The sequence below is a fragment of the Pecten maximus genome, chromosome 3, assembly GCF_902652985.1.
Source record: "Pecten maximus chromosome 3, xPecMax1.1, whole genome shotgun sequence".
Classification (NCBI taxonomy): Eukaryota; Metazoa; Mollusca; class Bivalvia; order Pectinida; family Pectinidae; genus Pecten; species Pecten maximus.
The window spans coordinates 8,398,305-8,418,175 of NC_047017.1; the positions used below are offsets into that span (position 1 = coordinate 8,398,305).

The 19,871-nt window shown below is 36.4% G+C and overlaps 2 protein-coding genes across 2 annotated transcripts; both read left to right on the plus strand.

The window, feature by feature from the left end:
- The first annotated feature begins 2,895 nt into the window (after positions 1-2,895).
- On the plus strand, positions 2,896-5,462 carry LOC117323088 (dentin sialophosphoprotein-like). Its single transcript, XM_033878099.1, has 2 exons — positions 2,896-3,003; positions 4,561-5,462. The coding sequence occupies exons 1-2, from the start codon at positions 2,951-2,953 to the stop codon at positions 5,423-5,425; spliced, it is 918 nt and encodes a 305-aa protein (XP_033733990.1). The 5' UTR covers positions 2,896-2,950; the 3' UTR covers positions 5,426-5,462.
- Positions 5,463-5,467: 5 nt separating this feature from the next.
- Positions 5,468-19,229, plus strand: LOC117323087. The gene is made up of 3 exons (XM_033878098.1): positions 5,468-9,219; positions 14,612-14,800; positions 17,066-19,229. The coding sequence occupies exons 1-3, from the start codon at positions 5,607-5,609 to the stop codon at positions 17,527-17,529; spliced, it is 4,266 nt and encodes a 1,421-aa protein (XP_033733989.1). The 5' UTR covers positions 5,468-5,606; the 3' UTR covers positions 17,530-19,229.
- Positions 19,230-19,871: the final 642 nt, after the last annotated feature.

Consider the following 19,871-nt stretch of genomic DNA (forward strand, 5'->3'; position numbering starts at 1 on the left):
TGAATTTACAAGAGCCATAACGTACAGAGCGAGTACCGTTTATAGATTATAGTTCTTGTATTTAATCATGCATTAAGAGAATTTCATGACAATGCGATTATATATGCCTGTACATGTATATTATTTACCATTCGAAACACATTGTTTCTTTATCAATAGGTTATGTAATTGTGAGTACATTTGGCAACATTTGCCCAAAAATACTGAACCTCTTCACATTCCCAGAACATATATAATATGCACGATTGTCTCCCTTCCTCTATTACAGACATAACAATAAGGATTGTTTGGTAAACTTTCTTTATACGCATAAGAGTAAGGTTGTTAGAATGTAGTTGTTATCCTTAAATTGTAGCCAGCGGAGTTTATAATTTTTAGTTGATAGAAAAAAAAGGAATACTGTATTATTAATATTATTATTTGCATTTGCATTTATCTTCGTAATAGTCCAAGACATTCCACCTTTTTGCTGACCAGTTATGTAAATATTGTTTCTCCAGAGCAAACGGTAGAAGTCATGCGACATCTCTTTTTCTTTAGTATTTGCTCAATATTAAGAGGAAAATCGGAAACGTAAATGTTCTACTTAGAGATGTAAAACTTAAAAGGCCTGACGTTTTGGATTGCTTCACAATACTGTAAATATTTTGTTATTGTACAAAACACAGATAATTGTGAATTTTTTTTTTTTGTCTTTTATTAAATCATTCACTATACTAACTCCTCCATTGAACCATTCTTCGTAGAAAATTGGTTATTTACAACAATGTTGTTATTAAACTAATGAAGTTTGAAGTATACCCTCCTCATCATTATCTAACAAGTTCTTGTTTAACTCTAAGGTTACACCAGGCCTGAAATACATCTTCCCAGAACATATTTTTACATTTCGTTTTCGCTACTTGTAGATAATCATTGCCACATGTAAATAATTATGAGTTTGAACATGTGCAGGCTTTCATCAAATCCAGCAAGAGATTTTAAACATGCAAGTTATATTGTATGTCTATATCTTTATATAACCATTTACATAATTATGTAAAATTGACTTATTTCAACTTTGAATTAGTAAATATCTATGTCATCACCTTTATAAAATGTTTTGTTCATAGGAGATGGCTTCATAAGTTGTCATAACTTGTGCCTAATCCTTTGTACGTATTTTAGAAAATAAATATGTTTGAAATCATGCCATACATATGTATGTAGGTGCCTGCTGAACGTCTTCATTTTAAAAAAAAAAAAGATTATTTACCAAATGAACTAAAAATACTCCTGATCCAACCTATCTTAAAAGCTTCTCTATATATTTCTTAACATGAACCATTTTTAGACTCCCTCCAATGTAAGTTTGTACAATTACCTCTTGCTAACTCTATCTGCCGTACTTTTCCGTAAGACGTTGAAAAGGACTGAGATAAGTTGGGTTTTTTTTTTTTTTTTTTTTATTTTGATATTTTTTCTGCTTTTTTTTTCTTTTCTTTTTTTTTATAAAAAAATCATCGTCAGGATTGGATAAAGCTATAAACAGATGACTGAACCAAGTAACTATGAAGATTGTGCGAATTCTACCGTCAAGGAGTAAGAGGAATACGACTCCAAAATTTGATAAGAAATTTGAGTTTAACACGTTTTTTTTATCATACATGTGTTCAATTTAGCTTTTTTAAAAAGGTCTACATGGATTTTTCATCCTAAAAAAAAAAAAAAAAAAAACTATTTTAAACACAGTATTTGAAAGATAAATTGGTCGTCAGTGCTTGATAAAGCGTCTGGGTTTATCACCTAAGACAAATTAATTACAGCATGCCTTGCCTCTGTGTAACAGATAATTGATTCATCATAAATTTATAATTGAGAGACCTCACAACAAAGTTTCCAAAATCTTTCCAAACAAATTCTACCGTGAACCCATCAGACCCCGGACTTCTAATATTCTTCATACTTGTCCGAGTGCCAGAGGCCTCCTTAAGAGTAATATCCCCTTCTACTAACATAATCATCATTGCCTAACTTTGGAACATGACAGTTCTTCAAGAACTCTTCTAGATTTGTATATATCAGCCGCTCCATTATTTACATTATCTATAACTGTTCAAAAAACAGTTTCACTTCCGTTAAAATACATTTTTTCTGTTATTATTTCCGCATTATCAAGCTGTAGTTTTAGAGTAATCTTTGACGTATAATTTCTATTCTCTAAATTGAAAAATAGTTTGAAGGATGGAACTAATTTTAGAATTCACTTTTTCTCTGATTGTTTTTCATTATTATTCTAAATATTGTGGCTTCACAGAAGTCTTAGTTATGTTTATATATTTATGTAAAATGTTATCTTAAGTAAAAAAAAAAAAAAAAAAAAAGCGATGAAAACATCGAACTTTAGATGAAATTCATATGACGTCACATTTTCCAAATGCTGTGACGTCACAACGTAATATGTACTAGCCTACTACGTTTGCTTTTTTCGGAGAGAAAAATAGATATCAACAAAAATGAAAAAGGCGTGACGGTTGTTTGAATTAAGATTTTCAGAAGAATTACAAACACTGTTTACAGTGTAATCGATTTTTCATAAACCATCTCGTTTTTATTATTTTTTGGAACATTTTAATAATTTTGGAGTAAATCTTTTCCATTGCATATATTAATCAATGGTTGAGAAATCCACGTTTTACTTTGACGTGACACAGGTAGAGGGTCAGAACTGACGTAGTGATTTAAACCACACATGTTACAGCCCCAATCGATAGAGAAGCCTGCGTCGTCAGATACACACAAAGAAGAATAAACAACTTTTATTCAAAAGGCGGGGTTAGTGATCAATGTCTGGTGATGTGTACAGCAAGCCACGTCACCACGTGGAGTCAATTATCAATAAAAACACGTCCTGGTGTACGGAGCTATACCACTTAAACACTAACACTTGGAATTCAATTAGGAAAGAAATATGAACACCGCAAGCAAAGTGCTACTTTTACTTTACGTATTCAAATTGTCCAGGTAAGTTATTGTTTTTATTTTTTCTTCCTTGCATATAGATATATGTCATATTTAAATCTAATAAGTTCATTATTATGTAAATCATAGAATATATACGTGTAACGCACACCGATACGCGGTTTACCTACACTAGATTGTTACAAGCCCTATAGGTGTTGTTAGTCGTGTATTTGTAATTATAAATGGCCTACCATTATCAATGGATTCTTATCGGTCACTTTCACTCGTGGATTGAAAAGCTAAAGGCAATGGATATGGCAATGCACGTTGACTTTTATACGAAGGGCATGGTCGATACTGCGGTTTACAGTATTATATATTGTTCTATGTATTTCTTATGATAAAAGCACCCATGGAGAGACGTATTACTAGAAATAGATAATTGTCAAATAGTAATAACGACAGTACAGACAAGTAAATTGTCGAACTTTCTAGGCAATCTGCCCCTTTATCAAGACACAAGTAAATTACAAACGATCACATATAGACATAGAACATGGAAAAGTTACACAAATATAGTGGGTATAAATAACAATAAATATCGTTATGTTGTGAAAACGATCCCCCTCGGCCGATAATTAATTCACCGAGGGCCTAGTATGATTAATTAGCAAACATCTTGGGTGGTGTACAGATGGTAAAAGTAAATAAATAAATAATATAACTAAAAGGTTTAACAAAATAACATCGCGAGTTGAGTCGATGTGATGGAAGCGCGTGCTATGTAGTGAATGTTTTTGTTTTTCTACGCGGTATGTTCATTTCGTCCCGCAAATACGTCCCTGTTATAATCAAAGATACCTTATATTCATACGGGGTATAACATAACTATGTATGATCAAATTTAAACCCATATATAGATTATTAAACATGGGAACAGCTGTACAGAGGAACGTGCCGTGTTTAATCAGTATTGAGGATAGAAGTGATGGTTAAATTGAAAATGTAAGTCAAATGATTGGACTATATAACATATAGTATACAATTTTATATTATATAAGCGTGTTCAACATGTTATTTCTATCTTTCTCCATCATATAGCCCTTGCACTTTATTTTTGTTTGACTAGTACGAATTTTGCAAACGTTCCATAATATCCTTTCTGTCCTCGCCCAACATACGTGTTCATAGTATTTGCTTGTGTTGTAATGACCAAGTGCTCACTACTATACTGGTAATTACAACACAAAGTACTTACTGATATACATGTATTGGTCATTACAACATAAAGTGTTTACTACTATACTGGTAATTACAACACAAAGTACTTACTGATATATTGGTCATTACAACATAAAGTGTTTACTACTATACTGGTCATTACAACACAAAGTGCTCTCTACTATATTGGTCCCAGCCCAGTGCATAGCCCTTACAATAGATAAGGCTTCATCAATATAAGCTCCACATAGCCAACATGTTTATCACTTTCTTCAAACCAATGCATTACACTAGTAGTGCTGTGACCGATTCTTTCACAAAGTCTGATAACACCACTCTGGTCGATTTCAATATGAAAGATTTCCTAAAATAACACACAATTCATTACTATTTCAGAGCAGAAGAATGTGACGTCAGGATATGGTATCTGGAAATGACGAAAAATGGAGTATTTGATGGGGAACTAAGTGCCGAGCAACTGTTCCTACAGAAAACCATTAATGAAATGGTTTTAAGTAGCAAAAAGGATTCATCAAAGAGAAAAGTCAATTGTGATGTTCTGGAAATGTACGAGGAAATGCTAAAACCCGATGAAGAAGAGGACTCAAGTGACAAACAGGATGGCAATGAAGGAGAGAACGAGTCAAAATCAAGCAAAGAAGAACAATCGAAAGAAGATACTGCATTACTTGTAGATAAGGTTAATGACAACGAAACGAAGACTATTTCAGATGTTAGTGAAGAGACTGCGGATCAGTTAGTTAGTGAAGGAACAGAGTTACACAGTTCAAAAGAGGCTGATGAAACAGATACAACTGAGAAAGTTTCGGATGTTAATGAAGAGGCCGATGAAACAGATACAACCGAGAAAGTTTCGGATGTTAATGAAGAGGCCGATGAAACAGATACAACCGAGAAAGTTTCGGATGTTAATGAAGAGGCCGATGAAACAGATACAACTGAGAAAGTTTCAGATGTTAATGAGGAGGCTGATGAAACAGATACAACCGAGGCCGATCAAATGGAAGCGGATGAAACAGAACTATTTTCTGATGATTCAAATGATGACGAAGAGGAAAAGGTGGAAATAGAAAAAATCGATACCATTGAGGAAGAGATTGTTTCAGATTTCTCATCCAATAGTTTAGATAAATTAGAAGACGAAGAAACAATAGTATCATCGATTGATCTATTAGAAGAAACAATTTCGATTGATGATGACAGACCCGTGGAAAATGCCCCAAGAGTCTTTAGTCAATGACAATAACAACAATGAAAAAAATAAGGATGAAAAGCAGTAACGTCAATAGTGGAAACTTCATACGGTACAGAAAAACGGAAAGGAGTCCAAAGAAAACGATGGAGATGATAATGACGATAAAAAAACTGATGGTTACAAGAAAAATGACGGATCTGATTTAGAAAAGAAGGAAACAAAAGATATGGAAGCAGAAGATAAAGGAAGTAATAAAAGCATAAAGTCAAAGGTCGGAGACGCTTCATCATTGAACAAATCTGCTTCCATCAAGGATGGTTCCATAGAAACAAAACACGCAATAGGAGAAAGCGAAAAGGTTGTAATTCACTTTGGAATGAGTAGGAGATACTGTAGCTACTGGTGTGATATATTCGATCTCCTTCAGAACAATGGCGGATTTATAGAAAATACACCACTTGTCAATAAAACGGACCAACAGCGTAATGCAAAGTTGAATAAAGATATAGATCTATCTAATGTAACTTCTCCGGTGATTTATAACCGACTTCTGTGTTCACCATGTAGTCTACTGATGAAGTTCTCTACAATTAGCACCTCGTGTAGTGCCGATAGTGAAGGGAACGTGTATACTCAAATCAAATCAAACGAAACGCAAACAAATCAAACGAACGCTAAGAATTCTTCTAATAGTAACGTAGAAACTCCATTGGGAACGGACGCATCACATACTCTTAAGGCAAAAGAAACAGAAGAAAACTTGGAAAAGATTACAACCAGTACGAATAAGGAAAACCCAGAGGCAAAAGCACATGAGGCAATTGCTGATGTATTAAAAGTAAGTGATGAGTCCTTAGACCAATCGGAATCAAAAGAAACAGACGATCAAGACACTGATATTGAAGAGACAGCAGGTTCAGGTAGCGACTATAAGGCAGCTATTGATGCCGTTCCTCAAAGAAAACTCACAGAAAATAGTTTAGAAAAGGATCTACCGGATGACAAGAGTCACCCAACATCTAATGTAAAGACACCCAGTAATGAGATATCACCACCTGAAGTGAATTCTGATCCGCCGAGGGACAGTATAGATACCAATACAGACAAAGTGAATGACAAGAAGCTACCAACAGGTGAAAACATACAAAATGCTGCAGACAAGGCACTGTTACATGAAGGGAGCGAGGGGCAACCGAGAGAAAAAACTGTCTCGACAACAGCTGAAGCGTCAGAGACAAAACAAGACGCTAATCAGTTGAACAAACCAGAAACTAATGCAGATGGAAAACAAACGAACAGTGAGGAAAAGGGAACAATAACTGTTGAAGGAAACCAACCTGAAACAGAAACAGATAAGAAGGCAGCGCTGATTCTGGAACAACTTCAATCGAATTTCGACGACTTTCAAGAACAAGTCGTAAGTAAAACAGATAGCTACTCAAACAAACTTCAAAATCTTGAAATGATGGTTATAAGACTGGAAAATCAATTACTGAAAGAGAAACTTAACAAAAACAACCACTCGAGCACTATAACGAGGATGGAAAACCATATACTTAAACTAGAGAATGAGCTTTTGAGACTTAACCAGAGTTACAGCGATATTCGACAGAAGAGTGATTCAATGGTGAAGGACCAGAAAAAGTATCTTGAACTTAGCCACAGTTCCCAACAGACACCTGCCTACGGATATTCGGCTGTAAGCGGACGGACTAACTCGATCAGTATTGAATTTCAGGCAAAGATCACCTACTTAACACAGCTGCTAAGTAACCAGTCGATGACTATCAGACACCTCAAAACGCGATCCGAATATTTGGAGGACCAGAACCGACTTCTTTATCACATGATCATGAATCAAACTGCGTTGATGACCCAGATCATGACAAGAGTTCAGGATCTTACGGAACAAAATATACAACAGAGAATTGAGGCACAAAAGATCAGACACGAAATGGACAATATGACAAGTAAACGAGGCATGGCTGGAACAACTGACAGATTCCTTCTGGATAAACTAGAGGAAATGGTATCAGATGTTCAGAAAAAGACATTGGGTGATAATGACGAAATACAGCAAAAGCAAATTAAAATAACTCATATTCATGAAGATAAATCTGAGCAGGAACTCGAGAAATACATGCAAAATGAAAGTATGTCAAAAACAGAATCCTGGTGTGGGGCTTTGTCTGGTACCGGTGTTCTCGCGACAGTTGTCAAAACGACATGTATTCCATTTTCACTATTGCAGTGGAAAGTAGGCTTCAATAGAAAAGAAACAAAGAAAACCAGCTTGAAATTATCAGGGACGTCAACATTGAAAGAAGACGAAAAACCGATTGAAAAGGAAAAACACACCGCTAAATTACCAACAGATAGCCAACAAACCAGAGCATCTTATCAAGCAGAAACGTCCCCAAACGCCAAAACCAAGGAGGATTCCCTAGTTACTACACAAACACCAAATAAAACTCCGGGGGCTTCATCTCACACGGGTGCAGATACCAATACAGTGGACAGTAAGGTTAACGTTCTTGAACAGGAGGAAAATTCTAAAGAAAGTGCGGAAAAAGAACTTGGAAAGCAGGGAAATTTTGATACTTTACCGACACAAGGGGAATCAAGTACGAAAGATTCAAGTGATGATCGTAAACAAGTAGAAAGGTCTCCGACAGATGCTGATGCTAAAGTTTCTACACACGCGCCGGATGGTGGTGATGGTAAGGCGGAAGTGTCGGCGTCTGATGGTGGTGATGGTAAGGCGGAAGCGTCGGCATCAGATGGTGGTGATGGTAAGGCGGAAGCAACGGCGTCTGATGGTGGTGATGGTAAGGCGGAAGCGACGGCGTCTGATGGTGGTGATGGTAAGGCGGAAGCGTCGGCGTCTGATGGTGGTGATGGTAAGGCGGAAGCGTCGGCGTCTGATGGTGGTGATGGTAAGGCGGAAGCAACGGCGTCTGATGGTGGTGATGGTAAGGCGGAAGCGTCGGCGTCTGATGGTGGTGATGGTAAGGCGGAAGCGTCGGCATCAGATGGTGGTGATGGTAAGGCGAAAACGTCGGCATCAGATGGTGGTGATGGTAAGGCGAAAACGTCGGCATCAGATGGTGGTGATGGTAAGGCGGAAGCGTCGGCATCTGAGAAAGACATGAAATTGTCAGAAAGCGCGTCTGATAGTGGCGATGAAAAAGTGAAAACTTCAATGTCGGGTGCAGAATCTAAAGATTCTTCACACATAGCTGATAATAGTGATAACGTGAAAGCTTTAGATACAGGTTCGGATATACGTATTGACACAGCAGATAAATCAGGGAATGGAAATGAACCAGTAGATGTAAACACAAAAGCGGCTTATAAAAAAGACACACATCTAACTGATGAAATTAAAGAAAAGGAAAATACAAAGCCGGAAAAAGACGAGAAACTAAAAATAATGGACACAAAGAAACACAACATGACAGATTCTCAAAATAAGAAAGAAACGACATCTCTCAGTGCCGAACAGAAAGAAACCAAATTGACATCTGGAGAAAGTGTAGGTAAGACCGAAGGGAGAGATGCTACATCAGCGAAGGATGTTCAAGATGCAAACATTAATACAAAACCAACAAAGGAAACACAAGAGAAGGTCGAAAGTAAGAAACAGGACCAGAAAGAACAGGTCAAAAAGGAGGAAGTGAAAAAGGAAATAGGAAATGTTAAAAAGGAAGAATCAAAAACGGAAAAGCCTAAATCGAAAAGCGATGAAGCGGTAAAAGTGAAATCTAAAGAAAAGAAATCAGAAGAACCATTGAAGAAACCAATAAAGTATCTAGCTAACGGACAGAAAGAACCAAAAGGTAAAGTTATACCCCACCAGGTAAAGTCATAGTACACCAGGTAAAGTCAAACTACACCAGGTAAAGGTATACTACACCAGGTAAAGTCATACTACACCAGGTAAAGTCATACTACACTAGGTAAAGTTATACCCCACCAGGTAAAGTTATACTACACCAGGTAAAGTTATACTACACCAGGTAAAGTTATACTACACTAGGTAAAGTTATACTACACCAGGTAAAGTTATACTACACCAGGTAAAGTCAAACTACACCAGGTAAACTTATACTACACTAGGTAAACTTATACTACACCAGATAAAGTTATACTACACCAGGTAAAGTTATACTACACCAGGTAAAGTCATAGTACATCAGGTTAAGTTATACCCCACCAGGTAAAGTTATACTAAACTAGGTAAAGTTATACTACACCAGGTAAAGTCATACTACACTAGGTAAAGTTATATCCCACCAAGTAAAGTCATACTACACTAGGTAAAGTTATACTACACCAGGTAAAGTCATACTACACTAGGTAAAGTTATATCCCACCAGGTAAAGTTATACTACACCAGGTAAAGTTATACCCCATCAGGTAAAGTTATACTACACCAGGTAACGTCATACTACACCAGGTAAAGTCATACTACACCAGGTAAAGTTATACTACACCAGGTAACGTCATAATACACAAGGTAAAGTTATACTACACCAGGTAAAGTTATACTACACCAGGTAAAGTTATACTATACCAGGTAAAATTATACTACACCAGGTAAAGTCATAGTACACCAGGTAAAGTTATACCCAACCAGGTAAAGTTATACTACACTAGGTAAAGTTATACTACACCAGGTAAAGTTATACTACACCAGGTAAAGTTATACTACACCAGGTAAAGTTATACCCCACCAGGTAAAGTTATACTACACCAGGTAAAGTTATACTACACCAGGTAAAGTTATACTACACCAGGTAAAGTTATAGCCCACCAGGTAAAGTCATACTACACCAGGTAAAGTTATACCCCACCAGGTAAAGTTATACTACACCAGGTAAAGTTATACCCCACCAGGTAAAGTTATACCCCATCAGGTAAAGTTATACTACACCGGGTAACGTCATAATACACAAGGTTAAGTTATACTACACCGGGTAACGTCATAATACACAAGGTTAAGTTATACTATACCAGGTAAAGTCATAGTACACCAGGTAAAGGTATACCCCACCAGGTAAAGTTATACTACACCATGTAAAATTATACTACACCAGGTAAAGTTATACTACACCAGGTAAAGTCATACCACAGCAGGTAAAGTCATAGTACATCAGGTTAAGTAACATACCACCAAATAATGTCATTCTCCACCAGCTCCAATGTGTAAAGTCATACTCCACATGTCAGGTAATGTCATGCTCCACTAGCAACATCAGGTAAAGTCATACTTCAACAACACCATCAGGTAAAGTCATACTCTAACAACACCATCAGGTAAAGTCATACTTTAACAACACCATCAGGTAAAGTCATACTCTAACAACACCATCAGGTAAAGTCATACTCTAACAACACCATCAGGTAAAGTCATACTTTAACAACACCATCAGGTAAAGTCATACTTTAACAACACCATCAGGTAAAGTCATACTCTAACAACACCATCAGGTAAAGTCATACTCTAACAACACCATCAGGTAAAGTCATACTCTAACAACACCATCAGGTAAAGTCATACTCTAACAACACCATCAGGTTAAGTCATACTCTAACAACACCATCAGGTAAAGTCATACTCTAACAACACCATCAGGTAAAGTCATACTCTAACAACACCATCAGGTAAAGTCATACTCTAACAACACCATCAGGTAAAGTCATACTCTAACAACACCATCAGGTAAAGTCATACTCTAACAACACCATCAGGTAAAGTCATACTCTAACAACACCATCAGGTAAAGTCATACTCTAACAACACCATCAGGTAAAGTCATACTCTAACAACACCATCAGGTAAAGTCATACTCTAACAACACCATCAGGTAAAGTCATACTCTAACAACACCATCAGGTAAAGTCATACTCTAACAACACCATCAGGTAAAGTCATACTCTAACAACACCATCAGGTAAAGTCATACTCTAACAACACCATCAGGTAGTCATACTTTAACAACACCATCAGGTAGTCATACTTTAACAACACCATCAGGTAAAGTCATACTCTAACAACACCATCAGGTAAAGTCATACTTTAACAACACCATCAGGTAAAGTCATACTCTAACAACACCATCAGGTAAAGTCATACTCTAACAACACCATCAGGTAAAGTCATACCTAACAACACCATCAGGTAAAGTCATACTTTAACAACACCATCAGGTAAAGTCATACTTTAACAACACCATCAGGTAAAGTCATACTCTAACAACACCATCAGGTAAAGTCATACCTAACAACACCATCAGGTAAAGTCATACTTTAACAACACCATCAGGTTAAGTCATACTCTAACAACACCATCAGGTAAAGTCATACTTTAACAACACCATCAGGTAAAGTCATACCTAACAACACCATCAGGTAAAGTCATACTTTAACAACACCATCAGGTTAAGTCATACTCTAACAACACCATCAGGTAAAGTCATACTCTAACAACACCATCAGGTAAAGTCATACTCTAACAACACCATCAGGTAAAGTCATACTTTAACAACACCATCAGGTAAAGTCATACCTAACAACACCATCAGGTAAAGTCATACTTTAACAACACCATCAGGTTAAGTCATACTCTAACAACACCATCAGGTAAAGTCATACTTTAACAACACCATCAGGTAAAGTCATACTCTAACAACACCATCAGGTAAAGTCATACTCTAACAACACCATCAGGTAAAGTCATACTCTAACAACACCATCAGGTAAAGTCATACTCTAACAACACCATCAGGTAAAGTCATACTTTAACAACACCATCAGGTAAAGTCATACTTCAACAACACCATCAGGTAAAGTCATACTCTAACAACACCATCAGGTAAAGTCATACCTAACAACACCATCAGGTAAAGTCATACCTAACAACACCATCAGGTTAAGTCATACTTTAACAACACCATCAGGTTAAGTCATACTCTAACAACACCATCAGGTAAAGTCATACTTTAACAACACCATCAGGTAAAGTCATACTCTAACAACACCATCAGGTAAAGTCATACTCTAACAACACCATCAGGTAAAGTCATACTTTAACAACACCATCAGGTAAAGTCATACTCTAACAACACCATCAGGTAAAGTCATACCTAACAACACCATCAGGTAAAGTCATACTTTAACAACACCATCAGGTAAAGTCATACTTTAACAACACCATCAGGTAAAGTCATACTCTAACAACACCATCAGGTAAAGTCATACTCTAACAACACCATCAGGTAAAGTCATACTCTAACAACACCATCAGGTAAAGTCATACTTTAACAACACCATCAGGTAAAGTCATACTCTAACAACACCATCAGGTAAAGTCATACTCTAACAACACCATCAGGTAAAGTCATACTCTAACAACACCATCAGGTAAAGTCATACTCTAACAACACCATCAGGTAAAGTCATACTCTAACAACACCATCAGGTAAAGTCATACTCTAACAACACCATCAGGTAAAGTCATACTCTAACAACACCATCAGGTAAAGTCATACTCTAACAACACCATCAGGTAAAGTCATACTTTAACAACACCATCAGGTAAAGTCATACTCTAACAACACCATCAGGTAAAGTCATACTCTAACAACACCATCAGGTAAAGTCATACTCTAACAACACCATCAGGTAAAGTCATACTCTAACAACACCATCAGGTAAAGTCATAGTACACCAGGTAAAGGTATACCCCACCAGGTAAAGTTATACTACACCATGTAAAATTATACTACACCAGGTAAAGTTATACTACACCAGGCAAAGTCATACCACAGCAGGTAACGTCATAGTACATCAGGTTAAGTAACATACCACCAAATAAAGTCATTCTCCACCAGCTCCAATGTGTAAAGTCATACTCCACATGTCAGGTAATGTCATGCTCCACTAGCAACATCAGGTAAAGTCATACTTCAACAACACCATCAGGTAAAGTCATACTCTAACAACACCATCAGGTAAAGTCATACTCTAACAACACCATCAGGTAAAGTCATACTTTAACAACACCATCAGGTAAAGTCATACTTTAACAACACCATCAGGTAAAGTCATACTCCGCCATCCCCACCAGGTAAAGTCATACTCCGCCATCCCCACCAGGTAAAGTCACACTCCACCGAAGGTAAAGTTATAATCCACAAGTCCACTTTTAGTTAATCTGTCATTTGGTCACAAAATACAATGTAGTAGGCTACTCTGGCAGTTGTGTGATTGTGTTAGCTAGATTCTTACTTATCGAATAATTTTAATATTTTATCGAAATGTTGTCCGACGTTGACGTGTTAACATGATGGCCAGGTTAATTAAATCTAGATCAATTTACCTGTCTTTTTTTTTTACAGCTTTCACACTCACTTTCACACGTTTACTGAATACATATATCTATACTTATACAAATAAGTGGTGTGTTTTAAGTTTGAGAAAAAAATCTACTTCATATTGACCATTTATTTTCAAAATTATTGTACTCCATCTTATTTCTAAATATTACTTCTTCTATTTTCAGGTAAATATATATAATTCGTTTTTAAAGCCATTTATATTAGGAAGACAATTTCTAAGTCTTTGTAAATATGAAACTTTGCTAATAGAAGTAAAGTGTTGAGATATTTTAACTATTGTTCCTTGGGTAATTTACCCAATATTACATCAACATTTTGTAGTTGTATAGTTCTAGTTGTCTTATTGTATAGCCATACTTTAGATTAGTCCCACAAGTTTTCAACTATTCTGCATTCCCAAAAAAAACATGTGCGTAATTGTTTCAATATGGCGGTTGCAGGAAGTGCAGAGAGGAGAGTCTTTCATGTTGATCATATGTAAAAATGTATTTGTACTAATTATTCTATGTATTATTCTGTATTGGAACCATTTCAGTTTACAGTCTATGGTGGGTTTAAATGGTATTTTATATTTACCTGTCATTACTAACACTAAAAAGTGATTCAGTATGGCTGTCCACTCCCAAATTGCCATGAATTTACCATATTTGGTAAGCAAGTTCCTTAGGGTCCTCCTCAGAGTTTTGGAGATCGACATATTTTCATCAAGTTTGCATTTCCACAATGTCTGGTGATTTCTCTTTTTTTTTTTTTTTTTCAAAACTGGCAGTAAATGTGGTGATTACCATACGAAAGCTACCAAAACTCAGTTTGCTTTGTTTGATTTCAGATTGCTATGATTACTACAAGCGAGGTAACAAGAAAAGTGGCGTATTCAAGATAAAACCATACGGAAGGTCGTCAATGGTGGAAGTCTTCTGTGACATGAAGAATGGTGGATGGACTGTGATACAGAAGCGAAATGATGGCACAACAAGGTTCCTGAAGAAATGGCAAGACTTTAAGGAAGGATTTGGAGGTAACTATTCATTTTAAAGCATAAAACCGACCTCAATTTAATTTTCTTTTGGTTGAATGCTGCAGACATAATTATTTGTTAACATAGAGGCCATCAAATACGAGATTTGATCGGTACGATATACGAAAAAAAAAAAAATTTTGCTACCGAATAATATAATATTTTTCAATTTCATACACGTATGAACTAGTATGAGGGAAAAGGAAACAATTTCATACACGTATGAACTAGTATGAGGGAAAGAAGACAATGTCATACACGTATGAACTAGTATGAGGGAGACAATGTCATACACGTATGAATTAATATGAGGGAAAGGAGCCAATGTCATACACGTATGAACTAGTATGAGGGAAAGGAGACAATGTCATACACGTATGAACTAGTATGAGGGAAAGGAGACAATGTCATACACGTATGAACTAATATGAGGGAAAGGAGCCAATGTCATACACGTATGAACTAGTATGAGGAGGACAATGTCATACACGTATGAATTAATATGAGGGAGACAATGTCATACACGTATGAACTAGTATGAGGGAGACAATGTCATACACGTATGAACTAGTATGAGGGAGACAATGTCATACACGTATGAAGAAGTATGAGGGAAAGGAGACGATGTGATACACGTATGAACTAGTATGAGGGAAAGAAGACAATGTCATACACGTATGAACTAGTATGAGGGAAGGAAGACAATGTCATACACGTATGAACTAGTTGGAGGGAAAGGAGACGATGTGACACACGTATGAACTAGTATGAGGGAAGGAAGACAATGTCATATACGTATGAACTAGTATGAGGGAAAGGAGACGATGTGATACACGTATGAACTAGTATGAGGGAGACAATGGCATACACGTATGAACTAGTATGAGGGAAAGGAGACAATTTCCTACACGTATGAACTAGTATGAGGGAAAGGAGACAATGTAATACACGTGTAAACAAGTATGAGGGAGACAATGTCATACACGTATGAAGAAGTATGAGGGAAAGGAGCCAATGTGATACACGTATGAACTAGTATGAGGGAAAGGAGACAATGTCATACACGTATGAACTAGTATGAGGGAAAGGAGACGATGTGATACACGTATGAACTAGTATGAGAGAAAGGAGATAATGTGATACACGTATGAACTAGTATGAGGGAAAGGAGACGATGTGATACACGTATGAACTAGAATGAGGGAAAGAAGACAATGTCATACACGTATGAACTAGTATGAGGGAGACAATGTCATACACGTATGAACTAGTATGAGGGAAAGAAGACAATGTGATACACGTATGAACTAGTATGAGGGAAGGAAGACAATGTTATACACGTATGAACTAGTATGAGGGAAAGGAGACAATGTAATACACGTGTAAACAAGTATGAGGGAGACAATGTTATACACGTATGAACTAGCATGAGGAGACAATGTCATACACGTGTGAACTAGTATGAGGGAAAGGAGACAATTTCATACACGTATGAACTAGTATGATGGAAAGGAGACAATGTGATACACATATGAACAAGTATGAGGAAAAGGAGACGATGTGATACACGTATGAACTAGTATGAGGGAGACAATGTCATACATGTATGAACTAGTATGAGGGAAAGGAGACAATTTCCTACACGTATGAACTAGTATGAGGGAAAGGAGCCAATGTGATACACGTATGAACAAGTATGAGGGAAAGGAGACAATGTCATACACGTATGAACTAGTATGAGGGAGACAATGTCATACACGTATGAACAAGTATGAGAGAAGGGAGACAATAATGTGATACACGTATGAACTAGTATGAGGGAGACAATGTCATACACGTATGAACTAGTATGAGGGAGACAATGTCATACACGTATGAACTAGTATGAGGGAGACAATGTCATACACGTATGAACTAGTATGAGAGAAGGGAGACAATAATGTGATACACGTATGAACTAGTATGAGGGAAAGGCGACAATGTCATACACCTATGAACTAGTATGAGGGAGACAATGTCATACACGTATGAACAAGTATGAGGAAAAGGAGACAATGTGATACATGTATGAACTAGTATGAGGGAAAGGAGACAATGTGATACATGTATGAACTAGTATGATGACATCATAATTCTATCGGTGAAAGGCCAAGCGTATAGCCAGTTAGCCACTTCGTCTGTATACTATGCATTACACTTGATGTGATGTATACAAGCACGTATTGGAATTGAAAAAATGTCAGTGGATTGTATTTCGTCTTTTAGGCATCCATGGAGAACATTGGCTTGGAAACGATTACATTCACTACTTGACCAACCAAGACCACTACACACTACGGATAGAACTTACAGACTGGAATAAAACAAAGAAATTCGCAGAGTACGATTACTTTATGATTGATGACGAGGCTGAAGGATATCGACTCCATATTGGTGGTTACCATGGAGACGCAGGTGACGGAATGGCCAAACATAACAACCACAAATTTTCAACCATTGACGTAGATAATGACAAGGTGACAAAAGAATTCGGAGGCAGTTGTGCTAAACGGTTTAGTGGGGCTTGGTGGTATTACAAGTGTTACATGTCAAACCTTAACGGGATCTTCTACAGAAACGGTGCGATACCACCCAAACTGTTCGACGGTATCACATGGAAACCTTGGACTGGCTCTAACTATTCTTTGAGAAGTGCTGAGATGAAGATTAGACCCAGTAATCTCGCCTAAACTGATGGTCTTTTGATATGAACAATCGTAAAATTATCAGTTGTATATCCTATAATCCGACGAGGATATAATGTGTCCATATAATCCAGTGGTACTGTGGTTGATATGTAGTGAAAGAGAACCATTCTATATTCATATGCTGCCAAAATGTGCCGTGTCACTCTTAACCAATTAGCAAATTTCTGATTTTGCTTTTATCGTAGTGACAGCGATCAAACACCGTTTACCAAATTAAAGATGAAGCGTCATATCTCGACCATAGGTGTTTAGCCCGTCCATTAGTCACATACCGATTATGAGATAATATATAGAAACATAAATGGCATAATCGGTCTTTGACGAATGAGCGAGCTAAACACATAATGCCTTTGTCTGAAATTGTTTCAGCGCGAATGTCAAATTGTAAGACTGAAATTAGCATTTAGTTGTCGTTTTCCTGACTCCATTTAACAAGGAAAATATAACCAAAAAAAACCCCGAAACCTGTTATTACAATCTATAATAATATAATAACAAAGAATTAACAAAGTGCCTTCCATAGTGAGTTTCATTAAGTTTCGTTGTACAGTTGAAATTAAGGGCAGTTGTGCAATATTTACGGTGTGCACGATTGGCGAGTCTTGGGCGCGATGTGCTGAAAGGTTCAATACTGTATGTTTGGTAATTTCCGCGGAGGATCTAATTTCGCTTTATTGCCGGCCTGTTTACAAGGCATGGTTTCGCGAAATTTAATACCTGCGACTGGGACAACCGCGAAATATTAGCCTGTGAAATTAACAACTACATAGAGTACTACAGGAGTGCAATAATGTTTGTGTGTGGGAGGATGTTTGTGCGCGAGTGTCTTTAAGTAGAGCATACTTCAGTGAAAAATGAAACTATGCATTGGTATTTCCCCCCGTATTCTAATGAAGTAAATCAAGAGATGTAAACCAAAATTGACATGTGGCTTATTGTCTAAGGTATGAGCTCAATATATAATACGATATTATTACCGGTACAAGCAGATTACCAAAAACCTCAAAAGTCAGTTGTCAGGATTTACTAAACACGTGATGTTCTTATATGTGTAATGATATTGTATTCTGAGGATAGTATGTAATTTCATCGTATTTTGAAGATGTTATGTAATGAGGTTTCACAGTTTTTCATATGCAATTCTCTAATTTATTTTAGTGGTGTCACTTTATTAAATCCATATCGCCCGTCAATTACAGTCAATTATTATATGATAATTATCACTAAAGTGAAGTGTCGGATATGGTGAAGAATTAGTGGTATTAGTAGCTATTATAATGTTATTATATGTTATTATAATCTTTCAAATTATCATCAATTGATTTGTAATATAGCTACATAATATTTTGAAATATATGGTAAATCAGCGCCCTCTATAACTTACACAACTTTGCTATGAATATACGATAGGCTGGCAACAGAAGATGAATAAGACTTTACAGCTTCTTAATCGAACGATGTTGTAAATGACCACACTTGTTTTCATTACTTAAACAGTTTTTTTCACTAGTTACGATTTATTTATATGTATGAATGCAACAATTGGTGCCAAATCTTGCAATGCCATTGCAATATCTTCCATACTTTTAAATGTACATTCTGTGTCATTGTTTATAATCCATTTATTCTGTGAAATTCATCATAAATCATCTTTGTTATAATAAAATATTTAAACAAGTATATATACTATGCTTGTCCTCTTTGTTAATGTAGACAATAAAGAGGACATCTTTTGTTCTGCACCATACTCCTCACGTTAGATTTTTGTTGACAAAAAATGTTTCATTTGTATTCATATTTTTTCTCAAAAAATATAGAAACAACAGGCCAATCAGGCCTGAAACGTTCATCTGATATCGATGAATTAATCAGATGAACATGTTTCTATGTTTTTAAAGAAATTGACTTCTGTGACCTTGACTATGGGTCAAGGTTATTTCTTTTCACAATTTTGTTGGGCATCATCCCAGAAACAAATCAGCCGAATACCTGGATTCTAGACGTTTTGGTTTACAAGTTTGAAATGGGTCAAGGTTTTATAAGTGAACTAAAATATCTATTTAATATCCTTTCCAAAGTTACATATGAATCACAAAGTCCTTTTATGTCAACGTTGATTTCTTTAAATATTTTCACGATCTGGATTGATGCGTTCAGCTGACCAATAAACTATTTACATAATTATGTACAATGTACGACCAAGCCTGCAGTGTCCAGTAGCGTTGGGCAAGGTATTTGGTAACTGTGATGGTGTTACCAGGTACTGATAGGGACGGGACCAGTGACAGTGCTGGAAATCAAAAAAGCTTTATGACTGTGGTTAC

Excerpts from the sequence above, each read along its gene's own strand:
- LOC117323088 (XM_033878099.1), top strand. The coding sequence starts at position 2,951 with ATGAACACCGCAAGCAAAGTGCTACTTTTACTTTACGTATTCAAATTG. Across the intron at positions 3,004-4,560 it reads TACGTATTCAAATTGTCCAG|AGCAGAAGAATGTGACGTCA; the intron begins GTAAGTTATTGT and ends TTACTATTTCAG.
- LOC117323087 (XM_033878098.1), top strand. The coding sequence starts at position 5,607 with ATGGAAGCAGAAGATAAAGGAAGTAATAAAAGCATAAAGTCAAAGGTC. Across the intron at positions 9,220-14,611 it reads CGGACAGAAAGAACCAAAAG|ATTGCTATGATTACTACAAG; the intron begins GTAAAGTTATAC and ends GTTTGATTTCAG. Across the intron at positions 14,801-17,065 it reads CTTTAAGGAAGGATTTGGAG|GCATCCATGGAGAACATTGG; the intron begins GTAACTATTCAT and ends TTCGTCTTTTAG.